Consider the following 25,294-nt stretch of genomic DNA (forward strand, 5'->3'; position numbering starts at 1 on the left):
CACAGAGGCACTAATCATGGCAGCACAAGAACAAGCTCTGAGTACAAGATCCATAGAGGCTGGGGTCTATCACACCAGGCAAGACCCCAGGTGCAGGCTGTGTAAAGATGCCCCAGAGACAATCCAGCACATAACAGCAGGGTGCAAGATGCTAGCAGGCAAGGCATACATGGAACGCCATAACCAAGTGGCTGGCATAGTGTACAGGAACATCTGTGCCGAGTATAACCTGGAAGTCCCAAGGTCAAAATGGGAGATGCCCCCAAGGGTGGTGGAGAATGACCGAGCTAAGATCCTGTGGGACTTCCAGATACAGACGGACAAAATGGTGGTGGCTAACCAACCGGACATAGTGGTGGTAGACAAACAGAAGAAGACGGCCGTAGTGATCGATGTAGCGGTTCCGAATGACAGCAATATCAGGAAGAAGGAACACGAGAAGCTGGAGAAATACCAAGGGCTCAGAGAAGAGCTCAAGAGGATGTGGAGGGTGAAGGTAATGGTGGTCCCCGTGGTAATCGGAGCACTAGGTGCGGTTACTCCCAAGCTAGGCGAGTGGCTCCAGCAGATCCCGGGAACAACATCGGAGATCTCTGTCCAGAAGAGCGCAGTCCTGGGAACAGCTAAGATACTGCGCAGGACCCTCAAGCTCCCAGGCCTCTGGTAGAGGACCCGAGCTTGAAGGATAAACCGCCCGCAGGGGCGTGCTGGGTGTTTTTTTTTTATATATATATATATATATATATATATATATAAAAAACATATATATATATATATATATATATATATATATACATATATATATATATATACACATATGTATATATATATACACATATGTATATATATATATATATATATATATATATATACATACAGTATATATGAAACATACACGTTCTTCTCTGGCTAAGTTCAGAACTCCCTTTGCAAAGAAATCTCAAAGTGTTCTTTGATGGCAGTTTTTCAGTTGAGAAACAAATTCTGTTGTAAAAGCCTGCTTCTTCCAGCTTAAGGCCCTTGCAAAAAGAAGGAACATTTTGTTGTCTGCTGACTACGAGAAAGTGATTTATGCATTTATTTCATCCAGATTTGATTACTGTAATGGTGTTTTAGCTCCCAAACTGTGGAACGAGCTTCCTTTAGAGATTAGACAGGCCAGTTCTTTATCTGTTTTTAAGTCACTCTTGAAAACCCACCTCTTTACCCTGGCCTTTGACACCACGTGAGATGTTGGTTTTTTATTTTAGTTGTTTTTAGGTGATTCGATGCTGTTTTATCTTGTTTTAACATAGGGCTGTTTTAATTTTATGTTTTATGTGTTTTATTTATTTATTTTGCTGTTTTTTGTTATTCTATTGTTTTAACTTATTTTCTGTACAGCACTTTGTTCCTGTGCTGGGTATTTTAAAGTGCTTTATAAATAAAATTGGATTGGATTGGATTTATTTTGATATCAACCAGGCTCTGCTATCTCATCTTCAGCTTGTTCAGAATGTTGCAGCCCCACTCTTGAAAGGCACACATAAACACGACCATATTTCCCCAGTCTTGGCCCATTTCCATTATGTTCTAGAATTGATTTTAAGATGTTATTGCTTGTTTTTTTTAAATGTGCTTATAAATAAACTGACTGACTGGATTGCATCCTTAGCTGTTCACCACCTTTAGAGAAATCAGTGATAAAATCTATTCCCCACTGCTGTGTAATCCATTATTGTGTGTTTGTTTGTTTGTTAGTTAATTTATTTCAATCATGTAAACAATACACAAAGTTAATTTAGTAAGGAAAAGAAGAAAAAATGTTAATAAAATAATGATGATAGTAGTAATAATAATAATAATAATACAAACTAAAGCTAATACCTTTCAATATTGCTTCAACTGTTCTCATTCAGTTACATATCGAAAAGGAGTGGGAAGTGGGAAATGGAACTCTACACAAAGGGGAGTAGCAATTTTAATACATAAAATTATTAATCTCACAATTCAATTCAATTCAATTTTATTTATATAGCGCCAAATCACAACAAAAGTCGCCTCAAGGCGCTTCATAGATACAGAGAAAAACCCAACAATCATATGATCCCCTATGAGCAAGCACTTTGGCAACAGTGGGAAGGAAAATCTCCCTTTTAACAGGAATAAACCTCCGGCAGAACCAGGCTCAGGGAGGGGGGCGGCCATCTGCTGTGATTGGTTGGGGTGAGAGAAGGAAGACAGGATAAAAGACATGCTGTGGAAGAGAGACAGAGGTTAATAACAGATATGATTCAATGCAGAGAGGTCTGTTAATATATAGTGAGCGAGAAAGGTGACTGGAAAGGAAAAACTCAATGCATCATGGGAATCCCCCGGCAGCCTATGTCTATTGCAGCATAACTAAGGCAGGATTCAGGGTCACCTGGTCCAGCCCTAACTATATGCTTTAGCAAAAAGGAAAGTTTTAAGCCTAATCTTAAAAGTAGAGATAGTGTCTGTCTCCTGAATCCAAACTGGAAGCTGGTTCCACAGAAGAGGGGCCTGAAAACTGAAGGCTCTCCCTCCCATTCTCACAGTATGCAAAACAGTAATAGAGGGTAGCTTCGTACTCAATAAATTATCTCTCACATGGAGTGAAATCTGGGGAATGGAGTAGAATAGGCTAGTTTCTTCATCCGAGCCACATATGATGTACTACCTTCCCCCGTAAATCTGCAGCCTGTGACCCAGAATTTTGTGTTCATTTTGCATTGTTGACGTCTTGTATTGCTAATGCTATTTAGGATTTGTGTTTCCTTTTATTTTGACATCCATTGTTTATGTCATGTTAATTTAGATATTAGCTCCTAGATTGCTCAGTTTTAGTTCTTTGCTTATTAAATCCCTTTGCGTCTTCACCAGGTCTCTCTGGTTCATGTCTTAACCTGTCATGTTTTGCTTCTGTGTGTGTCATGTTGTCAAGCTTGTGTCCTGTCGGCATCTCATTCTGTTTTCTTTTTGTTTGTTTTTTTGTTTGTTTTTTAAGTCTTGTTTCTATGTTCATCGTGCTTAGTGTTACTTTCCCATGTGGTGTTTATTTGGGTCAGATGTTTCCTTGTGTGTCTCCACTTCCCCTGATCACCTCCTGTGCATATTTAGTCTGTGTGCTTTTTTTCATGTATTCATAGTGATAGTTATTATAGTCTTATCAGAGTTATCATAGTTGTTTCATAGTTCCTTGGTCTCATCTCTGATGATCTCAGTTATTTTAGTTTTCCCAGTTTAGGTTTTCAGTTATCTCTCACCCGTTTGCCTTAATTTGAGTTGTGTATTAATGTTATCAGCCACAATAAAGGCTTGTTTTTCATCTGCGACTCCGTTTCGTCTCCGTCCCTGTCTGCTTTTGGGTCCATACCGAAAATACACTGGCATACTCCACCATGACACGGCTCTGGTTTGGAAAGGACCCATCTTGCTCCCCGTGTACAGTCCCAGCAATACTCAACCACATCTTTGTTGGTTGTAGGACTAGCCTTACTCAAGGCAGATACACATGGAGACACAATGAGGTCCTGTTAGGTAATAAATATATAATCTTAAATGCTTATATGCTGATTATTATTGGTTTATATGAGAGAGTTTAGTCTGTTATTGTTACTATTTTTACCATTTCTTCTTGGAGCAACTGTAATCCACATTATTTCCTTAGGGATTAATAAAGTATTCTGATTCTGATTGTTTCAGGATGACCTGCCATTATCCAGTGACACATCTGCTTACCTGTATCATCTGCTCGTTTCTCCTCCTCTTCTTTTCTCTTTTTTCTAAACTGAGCACCTGATGGCTTTGAACTTTTCTTGTCCATCTTCCATTGGTTTTGATTTTGCATTCCAGCTTTATAAGTTCAATAAAGTTTGGGGAAAAAAAAAAAGAAAAAAAAAAAAAAAAGAGAACCTCCGGCCGCTCCCTCCTGCCGTATTTTGCGGCAAAATTATCCACACCCACTGCCGCGCTATGAATTGTGGGATATATGGGACCACGAAGTGTGCACTGGACCACGCCTTATATTTAGGGAAATCTATGGCGAATTTGGAGTATGCATTTGAAGTACACTTCGAATTGGGACAGCCGTCGTCGCGTGGCGGTGACGTAACCGCACTTGAAATGCGTACTTCAAGCGTGCAGACCCTGAATTGGGACACAGCCTGTATCCCAATTAGGAGACCGCACGCTTGAAGTACGCGCACTACGTATGGTGCGCACGAGCAGTGCGGAAGTGAGAGGCTTGTGAAATGGGACGGTCTTGCCTTCGTTGCGCTGTTCAGGTTGCCTAGCAACCATGATACTAACCGCGAGAAATGTTTCACACAGCTTTGTGTGACAGAAATGAAGGAGAAAAAATGTTTTGTTGGTCATTCATTTTTGTCATGACATCACTTTGATTAGTTGAGACCACAGGACTGTAAACATGATTGTTGGGCTTCCTTTCTGTGCTGAACAGTCATTCAAGATTAGTTAGTAAATAACAATTAGCTAATGTTGTTCATGAGACTAAAACCATCTCACTGTGGTAATGTAAATATAATATGGACAATATTATATGTATTGTCAGATTGATTAGTGAGCTTGAACTCTGGGTCAGAGATTCAAGTTGCAGTTATTTATATTTCCTATCACCTTAAATCTTCACTCAAAGACAAGTACCTTTGACAGCAGTGGCGGTCCTAGCCTGTTTGGCGCCCTGGGCGAACACTCCCCCTGGCGCCCCACTCCCACACATAAAAATTAACGATTGTACATTAACATAAAACTGTTGTCGGAACCATACTGAATTTCAACACACACACACACACACACACACACACACACACACACACACACACAGAGAGAGAGAGTATGCATAGTATGCAAACGACTACCAAACAGCCATCAGAATTCGTCGTACATTGAGAACAGGACAAATCAACAACTGACAATGACTAATTAATATTAAAATCTGTAATATAATGTATTGTTTGGAGTTTAGTCTGTTACTGTTACTATTTTTACCATTTCTTCTTGGAGCAACTGTAACCCACATAATTTCCTTAGGGATTAATAAAGTATTCTGATTGTTTCAGGATACATAACCCGCCATTATCCAATCACACATCTGCTTGCCTGTATCTTTCGTTTCTCCTCCTCTTCTTTTCTCTTTTTTTCTAAACTGAGCACCTGATGGCTTTGAACTTTTCTATTCCACCTTGGTTTTAATTTTGCACAGTATGAACACCCATCCCCCAACCCGAGGATTACCACAACATAACCTAATAGACCTACACCTTAGTTCACAGATTTGCTTTGTCTAGGGTTTATTTTTGGGATTTCGCACAACCCAGGGTTCAAATCATGAATACATAATGGGCTTGGATTTACAGCATTATGAATGAAATGTGCTCTATTTGGAAGCAGCCGGGCCCCCTCAACGTTTCGATGTGTTGTGTGTGAGACTTTAAATCATCAAACTGTAAATTATAAATTTTAAATTGTTATTGATCCCTTTACCCCTAGTCCTAAAGTGTATATTTATTTTCTTACTCTTCTTATATATACACACTGTTTGTTTACTTGCACTGCTGTAACTGGAGCCACGTCGTCTCGTCTCTCTATATACTGGACTGTATGTAGCGGAGATGACAATAAAGTTTACTTTGACTTCAGCAGCGAGCAGGCGCACTGAGGGCTCTCTTTTCTCTTTTTCCTCGCACTCACTTTTTGTGTATAGAATTTTGAAAAAACATCGGTGCAAATTATAAGTCTGTATAATAATGTCTGGTTATTAGGTGCTGCTCCAGCCAGCCAGTGAATCCCCCGCCTCCCTGTGCAGCAAGCAACAGGCGCACCTCGCAAATGGAGGGCGCCCTTACTCCCAGCAAATGGGCGATAGAAAACCAATCTGTGCCTACGACATTCCCGATATGCGCTGGCATGATGTCGGGGAAGCATGACTACGAGTAATTTTTCTTTTTCCCGATGCCCGTGATGCCGCCCCCCACCATGATGCCACCGCGGGCAACCGCCCGTGTCGCCCGTGTCGCCCGTATCACAAACCACTACTGCAGGCGCCCAGGAAGCATCCTTGTCAGATGCCCGAACCACCTCAGCTGGCTCCTTTCGATGTGGAGCAGCAGCTGCTCTACTCTAAGCCCCTCCCGGATGGCCGAACTTCTCACCCTATCTCTAAGGGAGAGGCCAGCCACCCTTCGGAGAAAGCTCATTTCCGCCGCTTGTATCTGCATTCTTGTTCTTTCGGTCACTATCCACCACTCGTGGCCATAGGTGAGGGTAGGGACATAGATTGACCAGTAAATTGACAGCTTCGCTTTTACACTCAGCTCCCTCTTCACCACGACGGACCGGTGCAGCGTCCGCATCACTGCAGCCGCAGCCCCAATACATCTGTCGATCTCCAGCTCCCTTCTCCCATCACTCGCAAACAAGACCCCAAGATACTTAAACTCCTCCACTTGGGGCAGGCACTCGTCCCCAACCCAGAGTGGGCACTCTATCCTTTTCCAGCTGAGAACCATGGCCTCAGATTTGGAAGTGCTGATCCTCAATCTGGGATGATCAGGAAGAGGAGTACAGAAGTCTGGTGAGGAACTTTGTCGCATGGAGTCACACAAACCACCTGCAACTCAACACCTCAAAGACTAAGGAACTGGTTGTGGACTTCGGGAGGTCCAGAGAAGGTCCACTGCCGGTTCAGATAGAGGGGGAGGACGTGGTCAACATGTACAAGTACCTCGGGCTGTGGGTGGACAATAAACTGGACTGGTCATGCAACACAGAGCATCTGTATAAAAAAGCCCAAAGCCGACTGTACTTCCTCAGGAGGCTGAGGTCTTTTAACATCTGCAGGAAGCGCCTGAGGATGTTTTACCAGTCAGTGGTTGCTGGAGTACTTTTCTATGCTGTGGTGTGCTGGGGGAGCAGCACAGCAAAGAAGGACTCATGCAGGCTGGAGAAACTGATCAGGAAGGCTAGCTCTGTAGTCGGGATGCAGCTGGACACTCTGGTGACAGTGGCAGAGAAAAGGACACTAAAGAAACTGATGGACATTATGGACAATGCTGGGCATCCTCTGCACACGGCCATAAACAACCAGAAGAGTCTGTTCAGTGACAGGTTGCTTCTCCCCAAGACAAGAACTAACAGACTTAAAAACTCCTTTGTCCCACACGCCATCAAACTGTTTAACTCCTCTCTGGAGGGGAGAGGGAGGGGAAACAGGAGGACAAAGGAGGGGGGAACAACTAAGCTGTAGTGCCTCTTCACCTCACTGTACAATACCTTGTGCAATACTTTTTGTAAATAGTCAATGGTGCAATAGACTCAATACTTGAAATGTGCAATTCACTTGTATTTTTATATATATATATATACACACACATATATATATATATATATATATATATATACACACATATATATATATATATATATATACACACATATATATATACACACACATATATATATATATATATATATATATATATATATATATATATATATATATATATATATATATATATATATATATACACACACACACACATATACATATATATATATAAAAACACCCAGCGCACCCCTGCGGGCGGTTTATCCTTCAAGCTCGGGTCCTCTACCAGAGGCCTGGGAGCTTGAGGGTCCTGCGCAGTATCTTAGCTGTTCCCAGGACTGCGCTCTTCTGGACAGAGATCTCCGATGTTATTCCCGGGATCTGCTGGAGCCACTCGCCTAGCTTGGGAGTCACCGCACCTAGTGCTCCGATTACCACGGGGACCACCGTTACCTTCACCCTCCACATCCTCTCGAGCTCTTCTCTGAGCCCTTGGTATTTCTCCAGCTTCTCGTGTTCCTTCTTCCTGATATTGCTGTCATTCGGAACCGCTACATCGATCACTACGGCCGTCTTCTTCTGTTTGTCTACCACCACTATGTCCGGTTGGTTAGCCACCACCATTTTGTCCGTCTGTATCTGGAAGTCCCACAGGATCTTAGCTCGGTCATTCTCCACCACCCTTGGGGGCATCTCCCATTTTGACCTCGGGACTTCCAGGTTATACTCCGCACAGATGTTCCTGTACACTATGCCGGCCACTTGGTTATGGCGTTCCATGTATGCCTTGCCTGCTAGCATCTTGCACCCTGCTGTTATGTGCTGGATTGTCTCTGGGGCATCTTTACACAGCCTGCACCTGGGGTCTTGCCTGGTGTGATAGACCCCAGCCTCTATGGATCTTGTACTCAGAGCTTGTTCTTGTGCTGCCATGATTAGTGCCTCTGTGCTGTCTTTCAGTCCAGCTTTGTCCAGCCACTGGTAGGATTTCTGGATATCAGCCACCTCCTCTATCTGCCGGTGGTACATACCGTGCAGGGGCCTGTCCTTCCATGATGGTTCCTCGTCTCCCTCCTCTTTCTTGGGTTTCTGCTGCCTGAGGTATTCACTGAGCACTCGGTCAGTTGGGGCCATCTTCCCAATGTATTCTTGGATGTTCCTTGTCTCATCCTGGACTGTGGTGCTGACACTCACCAGTCCCCGGCCCCCTTCCTTCCGCTTAGCGTACAGCCTCAGGGTGCTGGACTTGGGGTGAAACCCTCCATGCATGGTAAGGAGCTTTCTTGTCTTTATGTCAGTGGCTTCTATCTCCTCCTTTGGCCAGCCTATTACCCCAGCAGGGTACCTGATCACGGGCAGGGCGTACGTGTTGATGGCCCGGATCTTGTTCTTACCATTCAGCTGACTCCTCAGGACTTGCCTGACCCTCTGCAGGTACTTGGTGGTTGCAGCCTTTCTAGCGGCCTCTTCATGGTTCCCATTTGCCTGCGGGATCCCCAGGTACTTGTAACTGTCCTCTATGTCTGCAATGTTGCCTTCTGGTAGTTCAATCCCCTCAGTTCTGACTACCTTCCCTCTCTTTGTTACCATCCGACTACACTTCTCCAGTCCGAACGACATTCCAATGTCATTGCTGTATAGCCTGGTAGTGTGGATCAGTGAATCGATGTCTCGTTCACTCTTGGCATACAGCTTGATGTCATCCATGTACAGGAGGTGGCTGACAACTGCTCCGTTCCGTAGTCGGTATCCGTAGCCAGTCTTGTTAATGATCTCACTGAGGGGGTTCAGGCCTATGCAGAACAGCAGTGGGGACAGAGCATCTCCTTGGTAGATCCCGCACTTGATGGTAACTTGTGCTATGGGCTTGGAGTTGGCCTCTAGTGTTGTACGCCACATCCCCATTGAGTTCCTGATGAAGGCTCTTAGGGTCCCATTGATCTTGTACAATTCTAGGCATTCCAGTATCCAGCTGTGGGGCATTGAGTCATAGGCCTTCTTGTAATCAATCCAGGCAGTGCACAGGTTGGTCAGTCTGGTCTTGCAGTCTCGGCTGATTGTTCTGTCTACCAGTAGCTGGTGTTTTGCACCTCTGGTATTCTTGCCAATTCCTTTCTGTGTCCCGCTCATGTATTGACCCATGTGCCTGTTCATCTTAGCCGATATGATGCCTGACAGGAGCTTCCATGTAGTACTGAGGCAGGTTATTGGTCGGTAGTTGGAGGGGACCGGTCCCTTCTTGGGGTCCTTGGGGATCAGGACCGTCCGGCCTTCAGTTAGCCATTCCGGGTGTCTCTCGTTAACTAGCAGCTGGTTCATTTGTGCTGCCAGACGCTCGTGGAGTGCAGTCAGCTTCTTCAGCCAGTAGGCGTGAACCATGTCGGGCCCTGGTGCTGTCCAACTCTTCATACTGGAGACCCTTTCTTGGATATCTGCCACTGTGATGGTTACTGGACCCTGTTCAGGGAGGTCGCTGTGGTCTGCCCTCAGATCCACTAGCCACTGAGCATTGCCGTTATGGGTTGCATCCTTCTCCCATATGCTCTTCCAGTATTGCTCCGTCTCCAGCCTTGGTGGTGCTGTTCTCTTATTGTTCCCTTGCCACTGAGAGTACACCTTTGCTGGTTCTGTGGAGAACAGCTGGTTTATTCTCCTGCCTTCTATCTCTCTGGTGTACCTCCTCAAGCGGCTGGCCAAGGCTGTGAGTCTTTGCTTGGCAGTTTCCAAGGCCTCAGGTATGGACAGCTTGCTGTATTTCTTAGGCACCTTATTTGTCGCACCTTTCTGCAACTCCGTTAGTTGGCTAACCTCCCTCCGTGCTACTTTGATCTTGCCCTCTAGCCTCCTTCTCCATGGAGGGTACTGCCCCTTGTGGCTGTTCAACTTGTAGCCAAGCATCTCACTGATCACTGCTGCCGTATTGTAGATCAGCTTGTTAGTGTCGGTAATCGTGGTTGTAGGTATTGCCCGTAGTGCTGCATTAACATCATCTAGCAGACCTTCTGAGGGTACTTCACGTAATCTTGGTAACCGGCTACGGGGGATCCAGGTTTCAAGCTTGGCCATGATCCTATTTTTCAGGTCAGCTCCTCTCGCACTCAACGATCCTTCTCCTATCGCACTTGGGGCTATGTACCCAATCTCGGGTGGGGGTGATGATATCTCCCCCCTGACCTGGCGTCCTGACTCCTCCTTGCCGTAGCATTTGTGTTGTACCTCGTCAATCTCTAGCTGTGAGAGCAGTCCCTTCTTTCGAATGTTGGAACACTGAGCTACTAGTTGTTTCGCCGTCATTGTGGATGTTGGGTATCGAAGAATCCATAGGTCCCTCATCCTATTCATGTAGCCCCTTCCGCCGGGGTTACTTGCGTAGTAGCATTCCAACAACGCCCTGTTTTCGTCCCTTGCCCACCGATGCCTTCTTGTTCCAGTAGCCCACTTTTCGTCAGGGTGCCCTGGTTCCTCAACACCTGACGCGGACCTTGTTGATCCGGGCGACGTCCGAGCCGGCATGCCTTCATATTTATCTGTCTCGCTCATGTCTGCGGTAGGCTTGCTTAGCATAGGGGGTCTAGCCTTAGGACCCTTACTGGATACAGACGCCCCAGGCAGGAATCGAACTTGCGATCCTCTGTTCCAAAGGCGTGTAGTTTAACCACTACGCTATCCAGCTGCTCTGGTGCATATATATATATATATATATATATATGCACCATATATATATATATATATATATATATATATATATATATATATACACATATACATATATATATATTATTCTGTAAATGTAACTTCTGTCGGTGCTGTGCTTTTTGGAAATCGAATTTCCCAGAGGAACCCACCCGAGGGATTAATAAAGTTCTATCTTATCTTATCTTATCCCGCTGCTTCACACTCGGCTGCGAACTGTTCCAGTGTGAGCTGTCGTCCATCACCCGATGAAGCCAACAGAACCACATCATCCGCAAAAATTAGGATGATGTGGTCGTGAGATTCTGAGGCTACCTAAGTGAAAAGCCATCCGCCAATTGGATGTGCCTAGAAATCCTGTCCATAAAAGTTTCTAACAGAATTGGTGACAAAGGGCAGCCCTGGCGGAGCCCATCACCCACCGGGAACAAATCCCGACTTATTGCAGGCTATGCAAACCAAGCTCTTGCAACAGTTGTATAGGGATTGAATAGCCCGTAACAATGGGCCAGACACCCCATACTCCCACAGGACACCTGAGGGACACGGTCGAATGCCTTCTCCAAGTCAGCAAAACACATGTAGACTGGTTGGGCAAACTCCCATGCGCCCTCAAGTATCCTGGAGAGGATAAAGAGCTGGTCCAGTGTTCCTTTTAGTTTTATTCAACTTTAATGATAATTTGTTTTATCAAGCTAGAGTTTTACTTTGCTTATTTCATTACTCATTTTATCCAATAAATGCTGCAGATCATGACCAGAGCAGGAAATATTCGTATAACAAGCAAAGAGTGCAAATTTTAATACTTTAAAAATGTCATTGATGCATTAGTTAAAGAATTTGGGGCCCAAAACTGACCCATTGGGGTACACCACAGGCATACATCAAAAATCTAAATTTATTTCTATAGCTCATATTAAAACAACGGAGTTGACCAAAGTGCTTTACGGTCAGACAGACCAATAGCATAAGACAATTAGAGCAAAACAGTGAACAAGGAACATGGCAAGAAACAATATAGGTGACAACACAGCAAGCCAGATAAAAATGAAAAAAAAAAATAGAGGGAAGAATATTGTGTGGAGAATCGGAGATTTTAAGATGATCAATTGTATCCTTTAAAGCATAATAAGACACTGGCTTGAACTGTTGAAAGACAGTCAAGCATTCAGAAACTGTAACAAGGTCGGAAAGTAACGATGAATGAGATGAATGAGAAGTCCTTAGAGCTGAGATTTTTTCAGTGAAATAATTTAAGAAATTATCACAAAGTGCAGGGGAGGCATCCCTATAAGCGATAGTGCAAGGGTTTGTCACAGAGTTGAAGATATTAAAAAGGGCTCGGGGGTTATGGCTATTAGTCATAATAATGCTAGACAAAAAGGCAGATTTAGCAGCTTTGACAGACTTTTGATACTAAGATAAAAAAAAAAAAGATATCCAGAGAGACATGAAGTTTATCTTTTCCATTTTCTCTCAGCACGACAACATTCACGCATGAGGGCACGGGTAATATCATTTAGCCAGGGTTGGCTTGAGAATTTGACACATTTAGTCCTCAGAGGTGCCACAGAATGAAGAATATCAGCAGATATAGAATTAAAATGGTTGGCAAGCTCATCCGCTGATAAATTCACATTACAGTTAGCATCAGAGAGGGGAGAATCAAAGAAAGCAGCAGTGAAGTGAACAATTGACTTGGAGTTAATCGTGCGCATCTGCCACAAAAAACCATCACTGTTCAATTCCACATTGCTCACCACTGTATTAAACAAAACTGGGAAGTGATCTGAAATCCCAGAGTCCCTAATGTCCATGACGCAAATGTCCAGCCCATAAGACAATACCAAGTCAAGTATATGACCTTTTGTCTGAGTTGGTTCACTGAGTGAGATTAAAAGTATTAATAATGGCAAGGAAATCCTTACTGAGTGAACTGTCATCACAGCAAAAATGAATATTAAAATCACAAACAATTAGGATACGGTCATAACGTAAGACAAGACTCCCCAGTAGATCAGTAAATTCAGGAATACAATTCAGTTTCAATAACTGCACCTCAAAACTGGGGTAAAGAACAGGAGGCAGCTGCCAACATTGAAATTTGTTTTTAAAAACTGAAGCTAGCCCTCTACCTCTGTTAGTGGTCCAGGGTGAGCTAATAAAACTGCAGTCAGGTGGAAGCAGTTCCGAGAAGGAAAAAAGCTCACTGGGGCGCAGCCAAGTTTCCATCAAGAATAAGAAATCCAGCCACTATGATAGAATAAAATCGTTTAAAATGAAAGTCTTATTAGCCAGTGACCTTGTGTTTAACAAGGTAATTTGGAGTCACAGTGCTGTTTGTTGGAGAACACCGGAGCAGGCGAATGTTGGCGTGATTCACACCTCCTCTAGAGGACCACACCCAGCAGGTGGAAGATCAGCTGGGTGTGGTCCAGGTAAGCATGAAGTCCAACAGGGCAAATCCAGCGATGACAGAACAGTCTGAAGTTAGTGTGGTCGCGGAGAGCAGAGAGAGATAATAGGACGTCAATAGATAAGCGATGATTTATCACAACATGTGAGTTTAAATAGGCCTTCATGTGAATGCGGATACCGGGCCATTTACCCTGTCTTCGTGAATGTTTCTTTTGTGGGAGAGTAGATGGTAAATGGCGTAGATAATCAGGAAAGTCCATCGGGAGCGGAGGAGGATTCTCAGATTTCCATTTCAAATCTAGCGTCTGGTGATCCAAAGGCCGGAGATTCAAAAGAGTTTGACAATCATAGGCAAGTAACATGAAGACATCAGGGCAGCACAGAGAGAGAAGGACAGCAAACGGCAAACAAAAGCGAAAGAGACGGCTTGCCGTGCACACTAGCGCCATCTTGGATGTGGCGATGATTCTCAGTTCATGACTGCAGTAACTGCTGTTTCATAAAAAGAAGCAACCATTCAATTTCACAAACTGCTTCCTATCACTGAAATAACTCAGAATCCAAATTAAAATGTCTTAAGATCCTAACTTACTCTCCACTCTAGTGGTTAAGAATACTGTATTACACACCCTTTTATTTGTTATTGTTTTTTTAAGTTTCAAAATCCATACGTGAAAGCTACCTGCATAGACTGATGATTGTGTAAAGTCAACTTAATGTTTTATTCTTGAGTTTGGTATTTTTGTTTTTGTTAGGATTTCTTCTTTTTCTCTTCTTTTCTGTATTGCTGTATTATACAATGGCTTACAAAGGTGGTGTAAAAATAAACTTATATTATATACTATACAATTTAACAATATTGTAACAATTTGATTTACTGAGGCCTTAGCAGATAATTCACTGTAAATTTGTAAGTAATAAACTTTGTTTGTCTTCTCTTATTGGTGCTATTTTTAGTGAATTTATAAAACAAGTTCAAGTTAATAAAATTCAATATAATTATTATGAAATTTGACTTACTCCAGGTTTGGGAGCCAATTTATTTAAACCTTTCCCATTTTAAAACATATAAAAACATGTGCTATTTGGATGTGATGTAGCTGAAGCTGCTGCATCTGCAGGAGAGTTGATGTGATCAGAACTGCTCAGGTTGACTGCTCGAAGCTGTTAGCACTATCTCAAAATCTGGCTGTTTAATGTAGCTCTGCACTGAGTCCTTCTACACACAACAAGAAGCAGTTAAATCAGCTCTCAAAGAGTTCATGTTACTAACAGCTCACCTCTCTACAGCAGACGCTTGCTGGTGTTCAAAAGTAATGGGGCCTTCTATAGACTGATCACTTTTGAAGAACACACATATGGACTCAGGTCCAGGTCCGGGTTTGGGTTCAGGTCCAGGTTCCGCAGGTCTCCCATAGATCCTATTAAATAAAAATAAAATAAAAATCATTTGCAGCCACAGAGCTTACTAATGAAGACTTAGAATAGCTTCATCATCCCAAAGAGAAACTATTTTGCAAGTAGAGCATGAGCAGAAGGAAACTCCAAGACCTAATCCTCGGCCAAAGTTTAGGTTTGCAGGAGCAGTTTCTGACTGGAAGTTCCAAAATAACAAACCACAAACTAGGGTAGGTTTGAACTGCTGGCTGGTTTATGGGAAACAGAAAAAATATAAATGCCTCCAGTGATTAATTTATGCATCACAATCACAGCATAGACAAAAAACAGAAAGAAAGAAATCTCTCTCCCTGTCCAGTTCAGGTTTGGATTTAATCCTGATCTGTGTCAGCTACAAGATAGACTTAAAGGAACTAATCCAGGCAAAGATAGAACTGTGGATAAAGAAATGTAAGTTTGATCAGTACGAGTTCACTAAGTTCTAATATCTCATTGTAATTAACCCAATTCTTGTGAATCCATTTTATTATTGATTATTATCATTTTTATTATTATTGACTATTATTTTGTTCTGTCAATAATAATTAAAAAAAAAACTAACTAATTAATCCCACAATTTTCTGTAATTAATCGCAATTACTTAATCAATAGCCTGGTTGCAATTACATTTTTTCAATTTTATATTTAAGCTTGTGACTGATATTTATGCAATATAATGAAGTAAATGCAGAATAAACACAAAGGATGTATGCTTAAATTCAAAGAGAATTTGAATAGTTTGTCAATCTTTTTAAAACAGGTTCTCTCCTGTGAAATACAACTTTTGAAAAAAACTATATACTAATAGGTAAGTATACACTAATATATAATATATATTAGTGCTGTCAAACAATTAAAATGTTTAATCAGATTCATCACAGGGTAACTGGATTAATTTTGATTAATTACAATTAAATATCATTCATTTTCTATATTAATCACATTTCATTTTGCATGCGCAAACAGACTTAAGAAACGTACGTTTATCATCTTCCATATTGAGTTGATTGGTTCAGCTGCCGCTCACTACCAGCTCAACTGCCCATTGGCGCATGTGCGAAGGTACCTCTACTTGGACAAACTGCCCAAAATGTGTTGACAGAAACATTTCAGGGATTTTGAGTCATTCTGCACTCAAGATGCGTTAATTGCATTAAAAATTTTAATCACGTCGACGGATTAATTTGCGTTAACGCGTTAATTTTGACATCACTATTATTATTAATGATGACGATGATTATTATTATTTTATTTTTTTTTATTATTATTATAATTGATTCATTTTTCTAAACAGGGACAGAACCAATCAGAAGTTAGGAATTAATTACAGACAGAATGTGCAGATTCACAAACATCCTGTACAAATCTAACAGCAGGATCTCCAAGTTGAAGGAAGAGGGCTTCATTGAGAAAAATCCCCTCTGTGAGGTCTTTGTTGTTACTCTCTTAAAGGAGTCCAAATGACAGTGGTTCTGGAGACATGCTGTTAGGGTGTGTGGGATTGGATATAGCCTTATACTGCTTAGCATTATACTTTTAAGCAGGCCCCTGTGTAACTCCAGGAGCAAAAATAGTTATCATAAAGCAGCATTACAGGAAGAGGTGCAGAGACAGTGTTCTAAATGGTAAATGGTAAATGGCCTGTATTTATATAGCGCTTTCTTTCTAAGGAAAGAATGCAGAAGTAGCATTAGAAGAGAAGGGTGCAAAAGGGCAGCATTAATAATAGTCTAACATAGATGGCAAGTATAGACCAAAAAGCAGAACTAGGTAGAGAACGTAGCACACGTAGACGCCCCACCGGCAACACACACACAGCAGATAGGGACATATACCACCCACCCACACCCACACACACGAATAGAAGGAGAGATGAATTGTTGAGCAAGACCACTTTAATAAAGAAGTTGTTGAAGGGAAGAAGTCTATCTTGAGTCGTTTGTTTGTTTTTGTTTTTTTTTTTATCAGGTCAGAAACAAAGGATCGGGAGCGGCAGCTGTACGCCGACAGGTGTTAGAGTTGTTTAGAAAAGAGAGGAATGATTTCACAAACAGATTAAAGTGTCAGTAAAACCTGTGTTAGAAGCTCTGTATTCTGCAGCCAGGTGCTGAAGCTAAGCAGTCTGCTAAAACACCACGTGTTGCAGTTCAGAAAAAGCTCGGAGTCGCTCTTGTGACTGGGGACTAACACTTCAGCCCAGGACCACTGACATGTAGGTGAGGAGCAGGGGGAGGGTGAGGACAGGTGGAAGGAACCCACACAGCTGTGTTCTGGAGGGCTGCGCTGAGCAAGCCAATGTTTCAGACTGTATTTTCGTCACGTCTATGAAGCTTTCATCTTCCACTGATCAGAGTGATGTCCTCTTTAAGGTCTGCAAACCTTTGGTTTGCTTTCTAGAGCAGCATATCAGCTGAGCAGATGTACCAAGTGTACCAGCTGTGCTCCTCACAGAGCGCAGCTGGTACACTTGTTTCTGTTAGCTTAGCCACTAGGCTAAAGTCAAACTACCCACTGCTAGCAGTTTTTTCTATGATAGTTTAGGATCCAGATGTCTGATGTCTAAATTTCCACGTGGTTAAAATAGTTAAAACAGACAATTTTGTCAAAATGTGGCTAAAAAGAAAATAAAAATGAAAGTTACGCCTTAGCCTGTTTTTCCTTTGAGACACTGCTCTCCTACAGATACAGGGAGTGCAGAATTATTAGGCAAATGAGTATTTTGTCCACATCATCCTCTTCATGCATGTTGTCTTACTCCAAGCTGTATAGGCTCAAAAGCCTACTACCAATTAAGCATATTAGGTGATGTGCATCTCTGTAATGAGAAGGGGTGTGGTCTAATGACATCAACACCCTATATCAGGTGTGCATAATTATTAGGCAACTTCCTTTCCTTTGGCAAAATGGGTCAAAAGAAGGACTTGACAGGCTCAGAAAAGTCAAAAATAGTGAGATATCTTGCAGAGGGATGCAGCAGTCTCAAAATTGCAAAGCTTCTGAAGCGTGATCATCGAACAATCAAGCGTTTCATTCAAAATAGTCAACAGGGTCGCAAGAAGCGTGTGGAAAAACCAAGGCACAAAATAAGTGCCCATGAACTGAGAAAAGTCAAGCGTGCAGCTGCCAAGATGCCACTTGCCACCAGTTTGGCCATATTTCAGAGCTGCAACATCAATGGAGTGCCCAAAAGCACAAGGTGTGCAATACTCAGAGACATGGCCAAGGTAAGAAAGGCTGAAAGACGACCACCACTGAACAAGACACACAAGCTGAAACGTCAAGACTGGGCCAAGAAATATCTCAAGACTGGTTTTTCTAAGGTTTTATGGACTGATGAAATGAGAGTGAGTCTTGATGGGCCAGATGGATGGGCCCGTGGCTGGATTGGTAAAGGGCAGAGAGCTCCAGTCCCACTCAGACGCCAGCAAGGTGGAGGTGGAGTACTGGTTTGGGCTGGTATCATCAAAGATGAGCTTGTGGGGCCTTTTCGGGTTGAGGATGGAGTCAAGCTCAACTCTCAGTCCTACTGCCAGTTTCTGGAAGACACCTTCTTCAAGCAGTGGTACAGGAAGAAGTCTGCATCCTTCAAGAAAAACATGATTTTCATGCAGGACAATGCTCCATCACACGCGTCCAAGTACTCCACAGCGTGGCTGCAAGAAAGGGTATAAAAGAAGAAAAACTAATGACATGGCCTCCTTGTTCACCTGATCTGAACCCCATTGAGAACCTGTGGTCCATCATCAAATGTGAGATTTACAAGGAGGGAAAACAGTACACCTCTCTGAACAGTGTCTGGGAGGCTGTGGTTGCTGCTGCACGCAATGTTGATGGTGAACAGATCAAAACACTGACAGAATCCATGGATGGCAGGCTTTTGAGTGTCCTTGCAAAGAAAGGTGGCTATATTGGTCGCTGATTTGTTTTTGTTTTGTTTTTGAATGTCAGAAATGTATATTTGTGAATGTGGAGATGTGATATTGGTTTCACTGGTAACAATAAATAATTGAAATGGGTATATATTTGTTTTTGTTAAGTTGCCTAATAATTATGCACAGTAATAGTCACCTGCACACACAGATATCCCCCTAAAATAGCTAAAACTAAAAACAAACTAAAAACTACTTCCAAAAACATTCAGCTTTGATATTAATGAGTTTTTTGGGTTCATTGAGAACATGGTTGTTGTTCAATAATAAAATTATTCCTCAAAAATACAACTTGCCTAATAATTCTGCACTCCCTGTATGCATTTTAGAAAACAGGAAACATCAAAATCATTTAAATCAGACACCAAACTGATATCAAATAGTTCATGTTACTAACAGCTTACCTCTCTGCAGGAGAAGCCTGCTGGACGTTAAAATCAATGAGGCAACCTTTAGGGGTATCACTCCTTAAGGTGGGTTGAAGTCCAGGCTTGACTCTCTGATGGATCCTAAATAAAAAGCTCAACTCCTCAATAAAAGCTTCATGACATATAAACTCCTACAATTTTAGATGATCTAATATAAACATAAACTTACTTGTTCTCAAATGACTTTTTCCCTGAGGAAATACTGAAGAAATTCTTCAACCGTTTACTCCTAGAGGACAAAGAGCCGGGTGCGGGTGCAGGTGGGTTCCTGTGAATAATGATGGAGCAGTGATGTGAGTGCTGAGCTGTGACATGGAGAAGAGTCATGGACAGTTAGAGATGGTCATCTCACCTCTGAGCTTTGGTCTGGCTCTCATGTTCCCCACACAGAGTGGTTTTAGAGAGAGAGACTGCCTGCTCTCTTCTACAACACTGACCCATGCTGCTGAATTCACATCAGCTCACATACACAGTTTCTACCTTCACCTGCAGAGGAAACACAAATCATTCATGTGCACATCAACTGAGAGCTGCAGAGTTCATGTGGGATGTGTTGGACTAACATGCACTCCATCTGAGACACAGCTTTCATCAGTTCACTACAAAAAGTGTCACAGAGAGCCGAAATGCCTCCATTACTGTAGTCATAGAAAGCAGCAGGTAAAACATGGCTGTAGAAATGACAGAGAGCAGCTTTATTTCACCAACAATGCTCAGGACCAAGCTGACTGCTTACAGAGTGTTCATACTCTAACTGCTAGCTATGTCCAGATGAACAAAATCAACCTTTTGGGAACCAACATAAGCATAAGACCTTCTATGACTCTGTGGTGGCCTCAGCCATCTTTTACGGTGTGGTCTGCTGGGGCGGCAACATCTCTGCCGGGGACAGGAAGAGACTGAACAGGCTGATCCGAAGGGCCAGCTCTGTTCTAGGACGCCCTCTGGACCCAGTGGAGGTGGTGAGTGACAGGAGAATGGTAGCTAAGCTGTCATCCCTGTTGGACAACATCTCCCACCCCATGCAGCAGACTGTGACAGCACTGAGCAGCTCCTTCAGTGGGAGACTGCGGCACCCACGGTGTGGGACGGAGAGATTTCACAGGTCTGTCCTCCCCACTGCTGTCAGACTCCACAACAAAGACTTTAACTGATCAAACACATCCACACATGTGCAATAAGACTAAGTGCAATACTCTTTTCTGACAAAGTTGTATTTTTGCTCAGTTGTATATAGAATTTGTATTCTATTTTTATCCTATTGTATATTTTATTCTATTGTATATAGTATTTTATTCTATTCTATTCTGTACAGTTGTGTACAGCATTTTATTCTCATTGTATTCTAATTTTTGCTATATAACTTTTGCACTGTCCACTTCTTGCTGTGAGAAAACAAATTTCCCACATGTGGGACTAGAAAAGGTTATCTTATCTTATAAGCAACAGTAAATAATCAATAATGAATGTTGCTGAGCAGCACACAGGACTAACAACACACATTTTAGAGGCAGCAGCCTACCAAGGCAGTGTGTATGTGTGAGTACCTCTTTGTACATCTGTGTAAACACATCATGTCTCCTAACTAGAAAAGAGCTCAGGAGGGCCCCAAATGGGGTTCACCCAGCAGCCAAGGCGCAGAAGCGACGAGCCCGCAGTCTCCACCAGCAGCCGGCTACCCCAGAGCAGACCAAGCTCTGGACCCAGAGACCCAAGATCGGAGGGCCTTCCACACCCGGAAGGGGCCCAACAGAGCCAGGGGGGCCAGGCCCCGCCAAACAGCCACTACAAGTGAGCTAGTACACATCAGCAGCATTACCTAACCGGACATTATAAGAGAAACCTATAAGTCCAACAACTATTCTTTGGTCAGGGTCACATGTTCTGGGAGAGTAACACAGAAAGAAGTGACTGACTTAACTCCATCAGTACAGACTATGAGACCAAACTGTTTCTACATTGGATGCACCAGCAGAAAGCTGACAGACCAGACAGACATCATAATACCATCAGAATTATTAGTCTAGATTTTACTGATGCAACAATGAGCAGACATCAAAGTTATTCATGATCCAGAATAAAGGGAATCCAGAGGTACCGAAATTAAGAAGTACATAAGAAACTTCTAAGGTGGCGGCCAACTGTCCAACTCCAGTCCTCGTCGACCAATGTCCTGAAACTTTAACTATCTCCCTGCTGCAACACAGCCTAATAAACATTAAGCTGTGTTGTAATTGCCAGTCATTAACAAGACTGGCAATTAAGCCATTTGATTCATATTACAGCAGCTTATAAGTGAATGAACATGGTGCAATACATGTACTTACATTTGCTTAAATTTACTTGAGTAGGGTTAGGGGTTGCCACCTCAGCATGTAGCCAAGTTCTATAGTCTTGCTAATGACCTACTAATTTTATTCAGCTGTGTTGCAGCAGTGACACATTTAAAAGTTTCAGGACACCAGCCCTAAAGGAGTGGAGTTTGACACCACTGCTCTGAGGTATAAAATCTTATAGAGATCCCTAAAAAAAAAAAAAAAAAAAAAAAAAAAAAAAGTCGGGTCACAAGAGGTAGGTCCTGAACTGTTCACTACTGTCATCATTAGCATGATGCTCTGTCTTACATCATATTCAATCGGAACAAGGGTATTTTTATGATGTTAGGTGTTTTCAGTCAAGGAAACATTCTTTCTTGGAAGTTTCCATGACCAAACTAGAAAAACTAGTAACTGTATGCAATGTAGTTTCAGCACAGCTGATCTTTGATCAACAGGAACAACATTTTATTTAACATAGTTGTAAAAGGAATAACACACATCGGGAGTTTGATTTACACCCCAATTCAGATTATATGTCCAATTTATTTATTTATTTTTATGTAAATGAAAGAAAAGAAAAGTCTCACTTTCTTCTATCAGCTTCATCAGTATTTGTGTTGCCTCAATCATCAGCTGTCAGCAGAGGAATGTTTAACTGAACACTTCCTCATGTCTGAGTGTGTCACACTGTGTTCTACTCTGTACTTCTGATTTTAAATCCATTCTTTGATTTTTCATGAATAAATCGGAGTCCTTAAAGCATAGGTGTCAAACTCTGGCCCGTGGGCCAAATTTGGCCCACAGCCTAATTACATTTGGCCCGCAAAGCCATACCAAATTATTGTTAGAGCTGGCCTACTGGTATTATACAGCTAATATATATATTGTTTAGTATTAAGCTTTGCTTGTTCTATATTCAGTTTTTCAGCAAAACTTGTTTGAGTCCATAAGAAGAGATTCATTCTTAAATCTGGAGGAAGATTTTTTTTTTCAATAAATATTAATGTTAGCCCGTGACCTTGTTCCAGTTTTGAATTTTGGCCCACTGTGTATTTGAGTTTGACACCCCTGCCTTAAAGGAAAGGATGGGCAGTCTGCCCACATTGCTTCCTGCTCTGTAGGTCACAGCTCCACTGACCAGGAGACAATGAGGACTTACACAGACTGAGACCTGATCTTCTGACACAACTATCTGATCCTTGTTAAAATGGTTAAGATCTTCACACCTGAACATTTCCAACACTAAAAACAGATCGAGTTCACTGACTGTCTAATATATAAGGACAGATATGCGGGTAACAGATAATCTCTACTAACTAATGGTCATTTGTAATTATTTGTGGTTCTTTTTGTATCTGATGTGGTGATGGAACGTAACATGGATAGATTTTAACCTTTATACATGCCCTAAATCGACAGTATTTTGACAGAATAATGAACTGGCTATTGAAATAGTAGTAAATAAGAAAAAATGAAAATTGATTAAACAGAGGTGTCAGGGTTAGGTTCTGCACTTTATAACTTACATTCTTTCCTTATGGAAGGAGAGGCATAAATTTGTTTTTGGCTGTGAGACCTCTCTTTGACATAAAAGTCATGATTCACTAATTTTACTTGATTACAACTAACATAATTTTAATATGTTGCAGTTCTAATATATAACTCATCCAAATGTATCATTAAGGCACTAATGAATTTAACAAAAAGGTTATTGGCATTAGCTGGGAGAGGTTTGTAGCCAAATTTATTGCAACAAACTCAAATAACTAAGCGAGGCTTCAGTCAGACTGAAAACAGTTTTAAAAGAACCATGTTCAAAGTGGGTGTTTTTTAGCGATTATAGAGGGAAACACAAAGAAGAAAAATCTAACCAACTACTGATGATTAAAAGCTTGAAAGAGTAAAAGAAGAAAAATCAAATCCTCTGATTAAGAACACAAAAGTACAAAATGAACATGACAGTGACACAACATGAAAAAGCTGAAATAATTCAACAATGTTTCTGCACTTTATGCTTGACATAAGTCACAGCCTCCATATGCAGATATTATTAGCAGGTACAGACTTTATACATGTTTGATTACAGACAATGTATAATCATGTGGATTTGTCCTGTTTGTCCTGAATTAAGAGCTGAAGATCTGGTCCTAACATTACAGAGCAGAAACCTACAGTAAAACTGTTAAAGGAGGAAACAAAGCAAACTTACAGTTTCTTCACACAGACACACCAACAACAAGCTCCCATCCACACCTGGACACTAAACACGACACACAGGTGAGCTCCTTTCTGGAAGGAGGCGGGATTCCACCTGCAGTAACAGTTAGATTTTCACAATAAGAGCACTTCCTTTTCTAACTAATGTCACACTGAAGATTTGACTCGTCCCAGCTCATTGGTGCCATTTCAAGGTGCTAACACTCATTTCATGTGGAAGAGTGCCCCTTAATCACTTCAAAATTTACACATCACAGCTCTTTAATACATAGGCTGAACTCAGTTAAACAGCTCTTTGAGGGATTGACCATCTTGATGCTTAAAAAGTTAAACTGTTGCTACAGCAGTACTTGACATTTCACATTTACATTTTACATTCATTTTTTGACAGTCTCCACTGCCTCTGTTGCAGGTAGGCAAGTGAAGAGAGAGACTACATCAAAGGACACTATGGTTTCATCTGGGTCAAGTGTAAGTTTCTGGACTTTGTTGGTGAAGTCAGTATAGAATCCCATTGGTATAGACCACAGGTGTTGAACTCCAGGCTTCAAGGGCCGGTGTCCTGCAGGTTTTAGATGTGTCCTTGATCCAACACAGCTGATTCAAATGGCTAAATTAGCTCCTCAACATGTCTTGAAGTTCTCCAGAGGCCTGGTAATGAACTAATCATGTGATTCAGGTATGTCGATCCAGGGTGAGATCTAAAACTTGCAGGACACCGGCCCTCGAGGCCTGGAGTTCGACACCCCTGGTATAGACGATGATGTGCAGGGCGGTCAATAATTTTCTCCTTTTCAAGTTCTTGAAGGCAACCGATTACTTTCTTTTTGTACCTGCTTGTGGGATCTTGTTTTAAGGCTTTTTAAGGTATTGTTGTCACAGAATTTTTGTGTGATAATCCATTGTTTTTTAGAACAACAGTGCACCCCCCCCCCCCCCCCCCCCCTTTCAGCTGGTAATATGGTGATGTTGTGGGTTCACTCAGGGAAGTGACTGACTTATTTTCTTGTATAGTGAGGGTAGACAGAGGGACTTTAGCACTGGAGAAGGTGGCTGAAACCTTCATCTTGATTTACCCTGCTTTTGTATGTGGTAATTTATTAATCCCTCTGATTAATCCCAGTTTCTGTGGCTGTGATGTGGTCCACTATGGGCAACTGTTGAGGAGAAATGGTGAAATTGAGTCTTGTCTTCAAGAACTTGAAAAGGACAAAATCATCAACCACCCTACATATCATCGAGGGGGTTACCCAGGGGATGCTATACCCTGTATTTACAGACACTGAACTGAGTCTGTTCTCAGTGTGTTGGAAATGTTAAAGTGTAAAGATCTGAACTACTTTAATAATGACTCAGTTGCTTGTTACCAGAAGATCAGTCAGTCTGTCTGAGACCTCATGATGCTTCTGGTCATCAGAGGTGAGAATCTAAAGAGAAGGAAGCAATTTGAGCCAGACTATTTTTACTTTCTTTTTACAAAGAGTGAGACTTATTGATAAAACACTG

At 42.0% G+C, this 25,294-nt stretch overlaps 1 protein-coding gene across 1 annotated transcript in view; it reads right to left on the reverse strand.

Annotated features, from left to right (window-relative positions):
• LOC147309375 (uncharacterized) overlaps nt 1-23,830 on the reverse strand; it is a 64,862-nt gene extending 41,032 nt beyond the window's left edge. The window contains exons 1-5 of the mRNA XM_086270248.1: nt 23,781-23,830; nt 19,606-19,739; nt 19,423-19,521; nt 19,230-19,334; nt 14,740-14,880 (exon numbers count right to left, since the gene is read on the reverse strand). Coding sequence (XP_086126374.1) covers nt 14,740-14,880; nt 19,230-19,334; nt 19,423-19,521; nt 19,606-19,694 — 434 coding nt within the window. The 5' untranslated portion in view covers nt 19,695-19,739; nt 23,781-23,830. The remainder of the gene's footprint in view (nt 1-14,739; nt 14,881-19,229; nt 19,335-19,422; nt 19,522-19,605; nt 19,740-23,780) is intronic.
• Nucleotides 23,831-25,294: the final 1,464 nt, after the last annotated feature.

This window comes from Aulonocara sp. 'chitande type north' Nkhata Bay, linkage group LG17 (genome assembly GCF_057382095.1).
Source record: "Aulonocara sp. 'chitande type north' Nkhata Bay isolate Kocher_YH1m ecotype deep benthic linkage group LG17, A_spYH_male_GT1.1, whole genome shotgun sequence".
In the NCBI taxonomy this organism is placed as follows: domain Eukaryota; kingdom Metazoa; phylum Chordata; class Actinopteri; order Cichliformes; family Cichlidae; genus Aulonocara; species Aulonocara sp. 'chitande type north' Nkhata Bay.